The sequence below is a fragment of the Rhynchophorus ferrugineus genome, unplaced genomic scaffold, assembly GCF_030347505.1.
Source record: "Rhynchophorus ferrugineus isolate W39M unplaced genomic scaffold, kcgeb_rfMv2 rfM1, whole genome shotgun sequence".
Taxonomy (NCBI): Eukaryota; Metazoa; Arthropoda; class Insecta; order Coleoptera; family Curculionidae; genus Rhynchophorus; species Rhynchophorus ferrugineus.
Genome location: NW_027472580.1, coordinates 60,292,654 through 60,305,798, shown reverse-complemented (window position 1 = coordinate 60,305,798; position 13,145 = coordinate 60,292,654). Strand labels below are relative to the sequence as shown.

Genomic DNA, 13,145 nt, shown 5'->3' with positions numbered 1-13,145 from the left:
ATTCTTGGTAAGTGTTTACTTGACCGCAATTAGAATTCGATTTGAAATTACCATATTTAACGTATATGTCATTATCCTTCCTATTGATATACATATCAAAAAATACCTACATTTATATGAAACAAAAATCGTGATAAATTATTAAAAGTTAATAAAAATATATACTAGTAGAAAAATGAACTTCTAAATACCCTTATAATTATTTGACTACAAAAAGAATGATGATCCCTTGTGACAATGAAACTATTGATGAGTGACAGTGATAATTTGTATGGAAAAATTGTTTTATTCCTGGCAATCATTTCATATTTTCTCACCTCGATTTCCTCAAATATTGTAAAACAAAAATTAGCCAAATCGTTCCACTTGTTGCTTTGCTTTGGTTTTGGCGACAATAACAAACAGCAATTAATTTTTTTCTACTACTATGTTTTCTACTATTTCGTGTTATATATATTGTAAGTTCGAATCCTAGTAAGCATATTTTTATTTATTTACTGAATACTTGTTGATAACATCGAATGAGGAAAAATAATTTGAGGGATGATGACAATAGTTAAAATTCCGCATCACTCCACCTCAGAAAATCCAGCTGCCGAAGGCCGCCAACAAGGTAACAGGCAACTGCTTCCATACCATAACCCAAGCCGGCCATCCAAACCACCCATTCGAGAATCAATATAACTTAATTCGCCACCAGACCAGTACAAACCAAGCTGATTGCCAGGACGGTCCCACAGACACCACCGAAACAAATCACCACCAGATCAACACAGCCTGTGCCAGAATACTAATAAAATTTTAACCTTCACAGTAAAAACAGTGCCAACCACTTCGACGACCGTATCTTAATCTCCCTCAAAAGAAAAAAAACTTCGTGACAAGAAGAGTTTCATGGAGCTCATTAGAATATCGAAGGCAAAATCGAAATTAGTATCCGAAATAAAAAGAAGGGTATACTTTTATTCAGCCCCATAAGCAATGATTACCGTAAACTCACTACCCTGCTCGAGGAAAGGAATTATCCTTACCATTCCTTCTCTCATTCGGAGGAGAGAGCATTCCGCGTGATTATAAGAAAGAACCCCAGAATCCCTCCATTGACGAGGTACGTGAGTTTCTCTTCGATCAAGGCTTCCATGCCAAATTCGTGTATAGAAATTGGAATCCGGGTTAGAACTAGCAACTGTTCAGGTAGTTGTCCCTCGCGAAGAGCGACAGCTCGTCCATATGATCAAACTGAGCGTCATCACAGTGAAGGTCGAGATCCATAAGGGAAACGGCCAGCCAGTGCAGTGCTTCAACTGCCAGCTTTTCGGGAACTCCAGCTCGCACTGAAGAAGACCGACTAGAAGAACCACAAATTTCTTCTCATGGAATCTGATCTAGTTCCGAAAATTAGCACTCCAGAGGAGCCGTACTCAAGCTCACTCGTGATATTCAGTCTGCTCACGATTCTGTCAGTCGAAATTTCATCACAGCCACAACCGTTGAGAAACAACCTTCTCGCTTCTATGAAACGTGACATTCCCATTATAAATGGTCTCTGCAGATTAGCTCGATTCACCTTCAATGCTGCAGACAAAGGGGAGGCGAACCGAGCACGCAAGGGGGTCACGAGCCAAAAACTGAACGGTATCCCTTCTTTCTCATTATCACCCCCCCCCCCCTGAAGTCAGTGGTTACATTAAATTTCGCAGTCACTGGTCAAGAAAAAGTCGAGCTTCTCGCAGACAACTACGAGGCACAGATAAAATGCCTGCCTCCCTCTGAAAACACCAAACCTAAACACAACGACACTCTCATCAACGAATCCAACTTCATTAAAAGACCAATCACCTCAACCTTTCTTCTCAACCATTTCGTGTCTTCAAAATATCTACAAACAATGATCGGCAAATTTCAAACCAAAGAATCTCTGGATTTCAAAAACGAAAATCAATTACCCATTTATCTAATTAAAAGAATAAGAATCTAATTAAAAGAGAAAAGATAAAAGAATCTCCCGCTTAATCAGCTCGCGGAACTGGAAAACATCATTAACTCCATCATGAGGCTCAACATTTCCCGGCGTATGGAAACACGCACATATAGCGGTTGCGCCCAAGAAAGGAACAAAATCATCTCCATCTGATTACAGGCCCATCGACCTTCTTAGCGCCACTTCGACGCTTGCCGAGAGGGCAAAACTTTACGCTGTCAACTCTTTCACAAAGGAAAACAACATTATTCCTGACGAACAATTCAACTTTCGCGCTCACCATTCATCTGCCCATCAGGTCACGTCTGGCCGTACATATCTACCACGCTCTTGACCAACGTAAATAGCTTGGATCAGTCCTCCTTGACTTAACCAAAGCTCTCGACAAGGTCTGACACGACGGTGTGATCGCAAAATCGCCTCCAAGTAAACCAAACCGCTCTCATCAAGTCCTATCAATCGGACAGATTTTTCTAGGTCAAGATCAGGAAAACACTTTCCAGTTGAAAAAAAAGCCTTATTTTACCTTTTTATCTCAGGTCTGCAGAGAAAAGAGTACATTGACGTCGCGTTTTACGCTCAAGACACTGCTTTTTTCGCGGCCTTCATGCTCGAGGGTACCATTCAAGAACGTTTACAGAAGCAACTCGATCATTCGGTCAAGGGGTTCAAATTTTGGAGGTTGCAAATCAACCTCCTGAAATCATCAATCATCATTTTCCATAAGAATCATTACCAACTGCGCGTCACGTAACTTAAGATCGACACCGCAACAATTCTATGGCTGGATAACGTGACGTACCTAGGTCTCCACTTCGATTGATGGTTCGATGTCCAACTTGTCACTCCAGAACAAGTCTCCGCGATTAGGTCCGGATTAGGCGTCATGCATTCATGCACCGACTGTTTTTAGACCAGAATAAAAAAATATCGGTCCAAAAAAATTCTTTATCCACTTTCTTTTCTTCTTTCTCTTTTTTTAAGTTTGTTTTTGTTTTAATTTATAAATCAAAGTTGGGTTTATGTGAACACTTATAACTCGAGAACTGCTGGACCACTTTTCATGATTTTTAATTTATTCGATTTGTCTCCGTCCCGAATAGCAGAATAACTATTAGTAACTTTGGAAAATTGGCAAAAAAATAAAATAAAAGAAAATATATTTTCCCATACAAAATATTGTGTTAAAATGACCACTGTCAAAACGATTTGTCTCACTTTTACGAAACAAAAGTTGTCTGTGACCTGTTTCGAAAATTATTTTGTATGAGTATTATTATTATTATTAATAATAAGGCCGTGACCAAGAAGATCTAATCGTTCCCAACGGAGCCTTAATGCAATTATGTTTCGAAACATTACGAATCTGTTAACTGATTAAGAACGACAAATTGCACGAGAAGGTCTGCTGCAGTGGCAAAAATTTTAGTAGCCTCAAACAATGCACAAACTCGCATTGAAAGCTCTTGATTGAACGTTAAAAGATCCGCGCAATGACTCGAGAATTTTTGGTGGCGCAATTAATTTACTATATTGCGATTTCTGCCAAATACTGCCAGTCATTCCAATATCGATTGTTGCGGATGAATTAAAGACTTGCCTCGAATCATCAAATCTGTAACGCTATGTGTAGAAACTTCAACTGACAGAAAACATGAGAGTCGCATTGTTAAACAACCCATATGTTAAAGATTTCTCCAAGTAATTGCTGACTATCGGTAATGGTCGTGTTTCTGTCGACGAATCGAGTGGATTGAATTTATTTCCTCAGAATTTTTGCAATTTCGTCTCGTCGAACTGAAGAAGAGCTCATCAGCAAAGTATTTCCGAGCATCATTGCCAACCATACAAATAATATATGGTTAAGTGAGCCGGCAATTTTGGCGGCCAAACCAACCAAAACTATGCAATGGAATGCGTTTGGTGTTAAGAAATCTGATGAGTAATGTGATTTACGCCACGATACTCAAAGGAAAATTTAAAGATGCGTTAGTTCCGAGGTTTCCGATGATCCCAACGGATAAGCCCTTTGAGTTTAAACGAATTCAGTTCCCGTCTTGCCTTCGCCATGACGAGTAATAAATCACAAGGCCAATCACTGAGCATTTGTGGTTTCAACATGGTCATTTGTACAAGGCATCTTCATGTGTCGGCAAACCAACCGCTATATTTGTTCTAGCGCCTGATAAAAATAGGAACAATGTTTATCACAAGGTACTTCAATGAAGAGAATTAAACCGATTGATATAATTGATTTTTGTACTTTAGTTTTTTTTTGTTTTATTAACTTAATACTATTAATATATATTAAATACTGGACTTAATATTTATTTTATATTCATTATATAATTTTTATAAAATCATAAATTTAATTCAGCTAATAAGTAGCACGACATTTATTGACTGTCAGGCGGTACGAAGTTCGCCTGGTCAGCTAGTTAAGGATAAAAGAGAACACTTTATAAGGTTCAACACATACATCGAAGAGAACTATTATTATTATAATGTCATTAAAATAACGAGCTTTTTATGTATACATTAATGTATTTTGTTATTCAACTCATGGGTTCATCTGTTATCCATTCACCAATATTTTTTAGTATTTCGTAAAATTTACTGATTGACTGATGATGAGCATTAAATTTATCATCATCAACATAAAATATTTACTTGATAAGAATGATGTATGTGTAATATAAAAAAGCTCTAATTAATGTGCATATAAAATAATTGCTAAAAATGTTTGCTAGGGTCTTAATTTTAATTTACAATATTAAGGGTATTTAAAGACTATAAAGTAAACTCTTCGAATAAGAATAGCTCGAAGCGGGGTTTTTAATTAATGTAAATTAATAAATGTTAAAAATGGATTATATCTCCGGCGCCTTTACAAAATGAACCTACCTAATTAACTTAATAATTTCAATAAAAATAACGTTTTAATGCTGTTTTAAATACTTTGTAATCCCCATCCAAATTTAATTCAACAAATTTATATGATAATAATTTTAACAGCTTTTTTAAGCATTGTTATGTTATATACATTATGTTAAAAATCTATTGGGGGTTGATAATTTGAAAAGTCTACTTAAAGGGACTATTAAAAAAAATTTGCTGCTAAATTGATACAACTCTCCTCTATATTGACGTTTAATTTAAACCTCATTTGTCGTTAAGTATGTTCACAGTACACGATACAAATTTTTGTAATAAAAAATTTCGATTGCATATGGAATTTCATGTGTCGAGTCTCTGAAAATATTGTAGGAGGAATACACACCATATCGATCTAAAAAATATATAGCATCATCAATTGATCTTATAATCGTCAAACTGAAGAATATTCTGACTCAAATAATCAGACCGTATTTAGCAAAAAAGTGTTGTGTTTCATCAGGACAATTAACAGGAGCACACGTGTGTCTTCATGCGTTCATTGAAAACCTTCATCGACCTGTACGCATTCAAAAATCCTATATTTCGAACCATAAAATGTATTTCTAGTAGATTACACAATTTATTGAATAACCTGTGTCTTCAACTATATTTGCTTCGTTTACCATTTTAAAAACTCCTTGTTCTCGACTCGTTAAATTAAATTATACAAATATCCTACTAATGTTTTTAAAAAATATTTTAATTAAATTATCTCTATTTTCGCATTGTAAAAATCACTTTCATTTATTGGAGATATGTTAGAGAATACGTTTCGAAATTGCAAATTTTCAATTTGCTTCAGAAATAGTTATTTTTTAATAGTTGATTGTGTTTTTAGAGTTCATTCATATTAAAATATCAGTATATTTATATTGAAAATCCGAATTTTAACAATGGAAGATTTAGGGCAAATCTGAAATACGTTGTAAATATTTTTTGTTTAAAATAGTCTTGTTCAATTCTATTCAATCCCCTTCACTTGTTCCATTGTATGAACATAAATTAAAATGTGAATCCGAAAGACTGCCGATATATGAAGCTATGATTGCTTTAACTTTTTATTTCGATTTCTGATAAATGCAGAATGAAGTACTCCAATATATTTTTAGCCATATTAATGAATGCGTAATAAATATTTATTGTCCTATAAATTAAGGCCCAATTTGTTTAAATAAAAAACCTTTATTCGACAAAAATGCTGGTTTATTCGTCCGGCAGGCAAGACAATGTGTCAGTGTCAATCAATAACCAAGGGAGACTGTGCTGGAACAATTCCACAGTGTTGACATCTCTCATTTATACTGACTTAGTACCTGGTGGTATATATATATATATATATATATATATATATATATTATATATATATATATATATATATATATATATATATATATATATGCTTATGGATCATTTATCAAACAAAGTAAAAACAATAATATATATATATATATATATATATGTATATATATATATATATATATATATATATATATATATATATATATATATATATATAATTATTGTTTTTACTTTGTTTGATAAATGAAAGCATCTGTGAAGGCTCACATCTAGCATACCTACTGAAACTACAATTCCCAGCTGATTTTGTAATCACTAGATCTGACAGAACTAGATGAGACATCTATTTATAATCCCGCAAACCCGATTGTTTAAGGCGCCTGTTAAATGCAGATAGAAACTGGTCGCGGCTAGTAGAAGCCTAACCAGTCGGTCAGCTCCCGCATGAATTTTAAGAGTGCCTTGAATATTATTGAGATTCCGTAAATAGTTTGAATAATAATATCTGGACTAGTTGATGTCAGTTACTCGGAGAATCTGAGTGTTCCTGATGAATTGTACGATTCACCTTGGACTGTAGATAAGCGGATTCAGAAAGTTGGCTAAACCGTTTTTTCTTTGAATGGCGAGCTGAATATGCCGAAACCAACTGAATCTTTCTTCGGTCGGTATGGTTTGGTGACTTTCTTGATTTAGAGTTGTAAAATGTGCTGTACGAATCGCTTTTGTGGAAGATGACAGCCTGAGTTTTCTATGGGTTGATTTGCACCCTCAAACCATTAGACGGTGTCATCCAGCTGTTTCCTTAACGTTATTTGAACCTTTGTAGACCATCTACATTGAGCGAGCACGTGAAGATATTTCTAACACTTTGTTGAGATATCAGCCATAAAGTTGAAAAAGGCGGGAGGTAGAGGGAAACCTTAAGGAAGTTCTAATTTTATGAATTTCCAATTGGAAAAGCCTCCGTCGACTAGACTATTAACAAGACAAGATCTTCCGGTAGTGGTAAACTTTGTCGAAATCTTTCATGGATTATATTGGATAGGTCTAGAAGGACTGCCCCATCCTTCTGATTTCGACTAAAGGCACGTTGAATGTTTGCGGTTAGATGAGTGGTTCGGTTAGAATCAGAATTGCTCGTCGGTAATGGTGTTGCTAGCCCTCATAGATTCGTTTAGAGCATAAAAGACCGTGAATAGAATTGAATGTTAACTAATTATGAGCTGCTCGTGCGGAAGCTTTCCCAACTGGGTGACAAATTTTGTCAAAACCCGGCGGCGTTTTATATGAAGATTTGTTGATCATCATCTTCAGACGCTTTAAGGAAATCTTGGAGGGACTGAAGTTAGAATGATGTTGGCCTTTCTGATTATTGCGTCGTTTGCATTTATTAATATGGTTACAAGTTGCACATGGTCAACTGAAGGATCGGCGGGAAATCGGCTGACGGCTAAAGTACTAAAAGAAATAATTTTTCCTAAATTGTAGACATTTCGGAAAATGTTTAGTTTATTTTTCAAAACTAGTTTTCTGTTCAAGAACAAGCCAGAATTTTAATGTCTTTTCTTTTCGGCCTTTTTGGGTTGAACCTCTTTAAAATGAGGTTCAGTGATCAATAGCTTCGGCATGATGTTCCTCGAGAATTATGTTATAACTTTATGCTGCTCTCTGCTTAGTTGGTCCAGCTTTCCCCAACAGGCGAATGTGCTGTTGCCTTATGCATAGTTCAGTTGACTTATGCATAGTCATTGCTAAAAACCTGTAGCGAATATATTAGGTGTTTATATGTATTTTTATTTTTTTACAGTTCTTAATAACAAAACCATGGTTCCATGGTTCTGGCTAGGCAGCGATATCGTGTTCCAATAATCGATCTATATTTACAATCCTTCAGCATTTCAAAATCATGTGCCAGTCAAGCCGTCAACCTGAAGATGTGATTGTTAGAAGTTAACGCCTATCTGGTGAGTATGCTGGGTGCGGCATAACTTGAATCGTGCTGCAACAGGATATCCTTCATAACTCTTGCTACGTTGTCATATAAAAGGATGACTTTGCGTCTATTTTTCGCTATTGCTGCTCTTCTTTTTGGAACAATATGTATCTCAATTTATTCAAATGGCAGTGTACGACGTCGGCAGACATCTGCAGTAAAAATTTCATGCGCTTTTAGCAGATCGTAATACAGCACACGTTCCTGATCCTGACAAATGATCAGCAATACCTTATAACGATGAATATTCCGTTTCAGCGTTAACTGAAATAAAAACAGAAAAGTGGGATATTTTTACATAAGATGACAAGTTCTTAAAAGTGTTTGATCGCTATCGGCAGCAGATTTTTTAAAGCCATTATTAGTTTGTATAGGCAATAATATAAAAATACACTAATAATTCATTAATAATATATGAAAAACTGTTATTTTATGCAGGTGGTATTAAAACAAATACGTAAATGTATTTTCACCAATACCAAGTGTACTGGAAAGTCATTACCGGTTATTATAATAAATATCGTTAGACTCAAGTATGCAATATTATGATTTGAATATATGTCAATTTATTCTACTGACATTACAGCTGCCTCAATACAGATTCAAACTATACATTGCGTTATTATATTTTGTTATATTTGTTATATTTTGCGAAAGTAACACCGTCATAGATTTATATCTCTCTGACAATGTCAAGTTTCGGGCTTGAAAACGTGCATTTACTGTACGCATATTATATATATTTCTTAAATAATTAAAAGAAAAAAGCCCCTGAAAGTAATGTTTTGCTAGTTACGGTGAGCATGCTCTAACCTTAAAGACATGTGAGGGTGGTTTCAAAATCTCAAAAGCGGTGATTCAATGTGCAAGTCAAATAACGTTCTGGTAGATGGTAGACCGAAAAATTTGAAGATACAAAATTGCAAAAGTTAATGCATAGCCCAACCCTGACTCAGAAAAAAGTTGGAAGAAGCATCAAATGTGGGCCAGGAAATGATTAGCAATCGACCACCAACCATGAGGAACATCCAAAAAGGAGAAGATGGTCGCCATGTCAATAGAATGACAGATAAATTGAAAATCGAAAAATCGTCTGTGTAACGGTGCTTCAGAGGTATGATCGGAAGTTATTTCTGCATGACATTTTTGAATAATGACGGGAAGTGAAAAGTGGATTTATTTTGAAAATTCTAACCGCAAAAACTCATGGCTATCACCCGGCCGATCGACTCCAAAACGAAATCGTTTTGATAGCAAGACAATGTTGTACGTCCGAAAAATGTCCAGAATGGACCCGAAGATACGGAAAAGTGATTTTACAGCACGATAACGCGACGTCTCATAAAGCAAAACCGGTCAAGGAGGCGTTGAAAACACTTGCATGGAGCATATTTTCGCAACCGCCGTACTCTCCAGACCTTGCCCAATCTGACTATCAACTTTTCGCATCAACGGAAAACGCGCTTGCAGACCCGTATTTCGTCAACTTCGAAGAAGTTAGGCAATATCTCAATGACTGGTTTTGCTCAAAGGACAAATAATTTTTTAGGGTTGGCATCTTGCATGGCATAAATTACCTGAAAGATGGAAAGATGTATAGAATTAAATGCCAAATATTTTGAATAATTTGTTTTTCCATTTTCTTGAAAGTTTCTCCGAAAAAATCGGCAATGACTCTCCGGTACACCTGGTCGATATCGCTGATTAAACTACATCTAAGCAATTAATATAATTGCTTGGTTGCTCTCAACGAACATTACTGATTGTTGTTGGGAGTTTACAGAGGAAAAAGACACTATTTAATTTGTACACGTATTTATTTTATCATAACTTTCATATGGTCGGATCCATGGGATAGGCGGGAGTACAGTTTTAGGATAAATTTACTAGTGTTCTGAAAATAGAGAGAAGGAAGGACGTAGTTCCGAATATAAAATTAATTTAAAAGTTATTATAGGTTTCTTGTTTGAAGACTTATTTATGTTACTACCATTTATTATTTAGTCTACATTATTATCATTATAAAAGACTACTTACCTTAATTGTTACTGGCTATTGCTTCAAATTTAAATTAATTTTTTCTCCAAGTTCAACAGACGCAACAAATGAAAGCATAGTTACGACATTTATAATAAAACAAGATTGTAACTGTGAAAGTTTATTGGAATAAATATACATTACATTTAATCAATATAAGGAAAAATCCACACTCAATAAATAGTACATTTTGTTTAATATTATTGTCAATATTTTAAACACATTTATTGTCATTAATTTTATTCCGTCCTAATGACACACATAGAATAGATATAGAAAAATTCCCCTTACATAATTAATATTTTATATTGTCATACACAGCTTATATTGTCATTATATATGTATGATTTCCAGCCAATACTAAAATATCAGTAGATTCATAAAAATACTGTAGGTTTTCGAGAAAATATTTTATAATTAACTAACCATTTTCTCATCAGGATATAGATTTACTTCTGCTTCTGTCAATTGGCCGTTTATATATTATACGCTTATCGTAATCTAAATCCATATGTTTCAGACGATATTCTTGATCGAAATTTATATGTTATCATTTTAAAAAAAGATATGTTGAATATTGTTTGAATATAGTGAGTGCAGTTAAAAGATATGTTGGTTTGGTTTAATTTTTGAAGTTGAAAATATGAAAAGAAATTGTAATTTCAATCTTAACAGATGTCTTATATAATTTAAAGACATTTTCGGTTTTTTTTTTCAAGATATACCTATATATCTTTAAAAAGATTAATCAAGAAGAAACAGTAGAAAAATTAAAAAGTCATTCGAGGATGTCTAAATACCTTTCGCAATAAAATATTGTCGACAGCTGGTTGGAGTAAAAATCTCTTGGAGTCTAGTGGTACCGATGAGACTTTGGTATAGCTGTAGTTCTGGGTTTTCCCATCTGTGGAAGTCTCCCTGTAATATAAATTAAAACTTAGGTTGACTTTTTGCTATTGCGGTTAACATATTTAACATTTAATTATCAAAATTTTATATTCATAAGATTACGCAGTATACTAAGTAATAAGACTAAAAAACTATTATAAATTACAATAAAAATTTTAAAAATATTTTGAAGGACAACATCAGTTATTGTCTTTTTTAGTAGCCAAGAAAAAGGTTTATTAATTATTTACGACTACTATATTGTTCAATAGCAACAAAAATGATATTGAGCTCAAAATTAGCTCAGTTTTAAGTCCATCTTTTGAAACAGTGATGTCTATATTTTGTGGATTCTATGCGGGCTTTGTGGCCATTCAGCAAGCTTCTTCGTGCTTCGTCCACGATATATCTGGTACACTATTATTGTATATGATCTATGTTTCATCGTCTAAAATTATTCGTTTTAAAAATGGCACTACGGCACATCACAAATGGAAATCATTAAATAGTTTAACAGCAAATATCGAATTTAATTTGGTCCCAGTCTTGCTTAATTGATTCAAAGCTACTTTATGATCTATGTTTGCTTTCATAGATAAATATGTCAGCTGATAGCCAGCGTTGAGAATTTATCCTTAAGCTAAACGAATAAATAAATTCTGATTCTGATATTATAAACACTAAATAATTTTCGATGGCCTAGTGAAGCTTTCTTCCTTTCTTTTTTCTTTCTTGCTTCTCAGAATAAGCAAAATTCGATAAAAATAAACTGTAATTTCAATTTTTAAGCACAATAACTTTTTATTGAGTAATTAAGTGATGCTTCCTTTATCTGTAGAATGTTCTTTTGGCTGCCACAATATTACTAGATATATGCGAGAAATTCGTCTATTAGGAGAAACTGAAAATCACTTTTTCCCCAACTTTAATGTTAAGCTTGTAACAAAAAACATTCCTGGATATATTTATATACAAATATTAAAAACAAATTTAAATCTATTAATTTATGTTGTAAGGAAGTGATGCAGCCCGATATCATTATAGAACCTAAAACGACTGTAAATCAAGTTATTAGTGATAATTATTTCAAAAGAATTATTTCAAAATTATATCAGTGCACCCATATGATGTATTAATATTATTGGACAGATATAAAAGACATCACTCATTGAAGTGATTTTCTGTACGTCGTCCTGCATATAATAATAATTATAAGAAATATTTATTGACCACTGCGTAGATTATTGAAATGATATGAAATTAAAATTGTTGGAAAGCCTAAACAATAAAATGCAAGGCGTATTATAATAATATTTGAAAAATAAGAATATCTGAAGCCTATTGTTTTGCAAAAATTCAATTTTATTATTGAAAACAATCTCTTACATTATGGATATTTTTAATAAGTAATTGTATTTAATATTAAAACCTTTATTTGGCTAAAATTCAACAATAACCTTGTTAATGAATATTAAAAAAAAATGTATTCTGAATAAGAACGAAATAATTATTTTATTAATATAATAAGTTTTAAATATGTGTTCAATTGTTATTTTATTGATATTTGAATAAAGTTTTTAAAAGGATATTGATTAGAATATTACTAACTAATCTCTATAGGAGCTTAAAATTAGATCTAGTCTAAATGTCAAAAGATACTAGAAATTTATAAGGAGTTTCCTTTAATGTTTTTAATTGACTGCAAAAAAGCCAACCCGAGCTGAATCAAGTAGTGTTTTTTTTTATTGATAGATCAATAGCCTTGTGAAATGATATATATTGATTAAATGAAGAATTTGCTCAACATCAGTTTTTTAATGTATTTCCCTCATTTTAACGATATGAATTTAAGGTGAATAAATTGATCCCTAGCCAGAACGAGACAAATTTCGATCGCTTTTGAATGCATATACGTATCTTTTGTACATATATTAAAAATAATTAGTTAAGTTAAGAATAAATTTAAATATAAATTTGAGAAATTACTAAACAAATATTTCTTATTAG

At 33.3% G+C, this 13,145-nt stretch overlaps 1 protein-coding gene and 1 pseudogene across 4 annotated transcripts in view; one reads left to right on the top strand and one right to left on the bottom strand.

The window, feature by feature from the left end:
• LOC143191497 (putative RNA-binding protein EIF1AD pseudogene) overlaps positions 1-13,145 on the top strand; it is a 97,200-nt pseudogene that overhangs the window by 13,966 nt on the left and 70,089 nt on the right. The window contains exon 1 of one of the 2 annotated variants that reach the window (XR_013004546.1): positions 8,047-8,184. The exons of the other annotated variant lie outside the window; for it this stretch is intronic. The product of XR_013004546.1 is annotated as a putative RNA-binding protein EIF1AD pseudogene, transcript variant X2 (transcript). Of the gene's footprint in view, positions 1-8,046; positions 8,185-13,145 lie in introns of those variants that run through there. 2 annotated transcript variants of the gene reach the window in all.
• Nplp1 (Neuropeptide-like precursor 1) overlaps positions 10,873-13,145 on the bottom strand; it is a 39,154-nt gene continuing 36,881 nt past the window's right edge. Inside the window, exon 7 of one of the 2 annotated variants that reach the window (XM_076396359.1) lies at positions 10,873-11,168. In XM_076396359.1, the coding sequence (XP_076252474.1) occupies positions 11,021-11,168 (148 nt within the window). In that variant the 3' untranslated portion in view covers positions 10,873-11,020. The remainder of the gene's footprint in view (positions 11,169-13,145) is intronic. The other variant, XM_076396451.1, reaches the window with a different exon arrangement.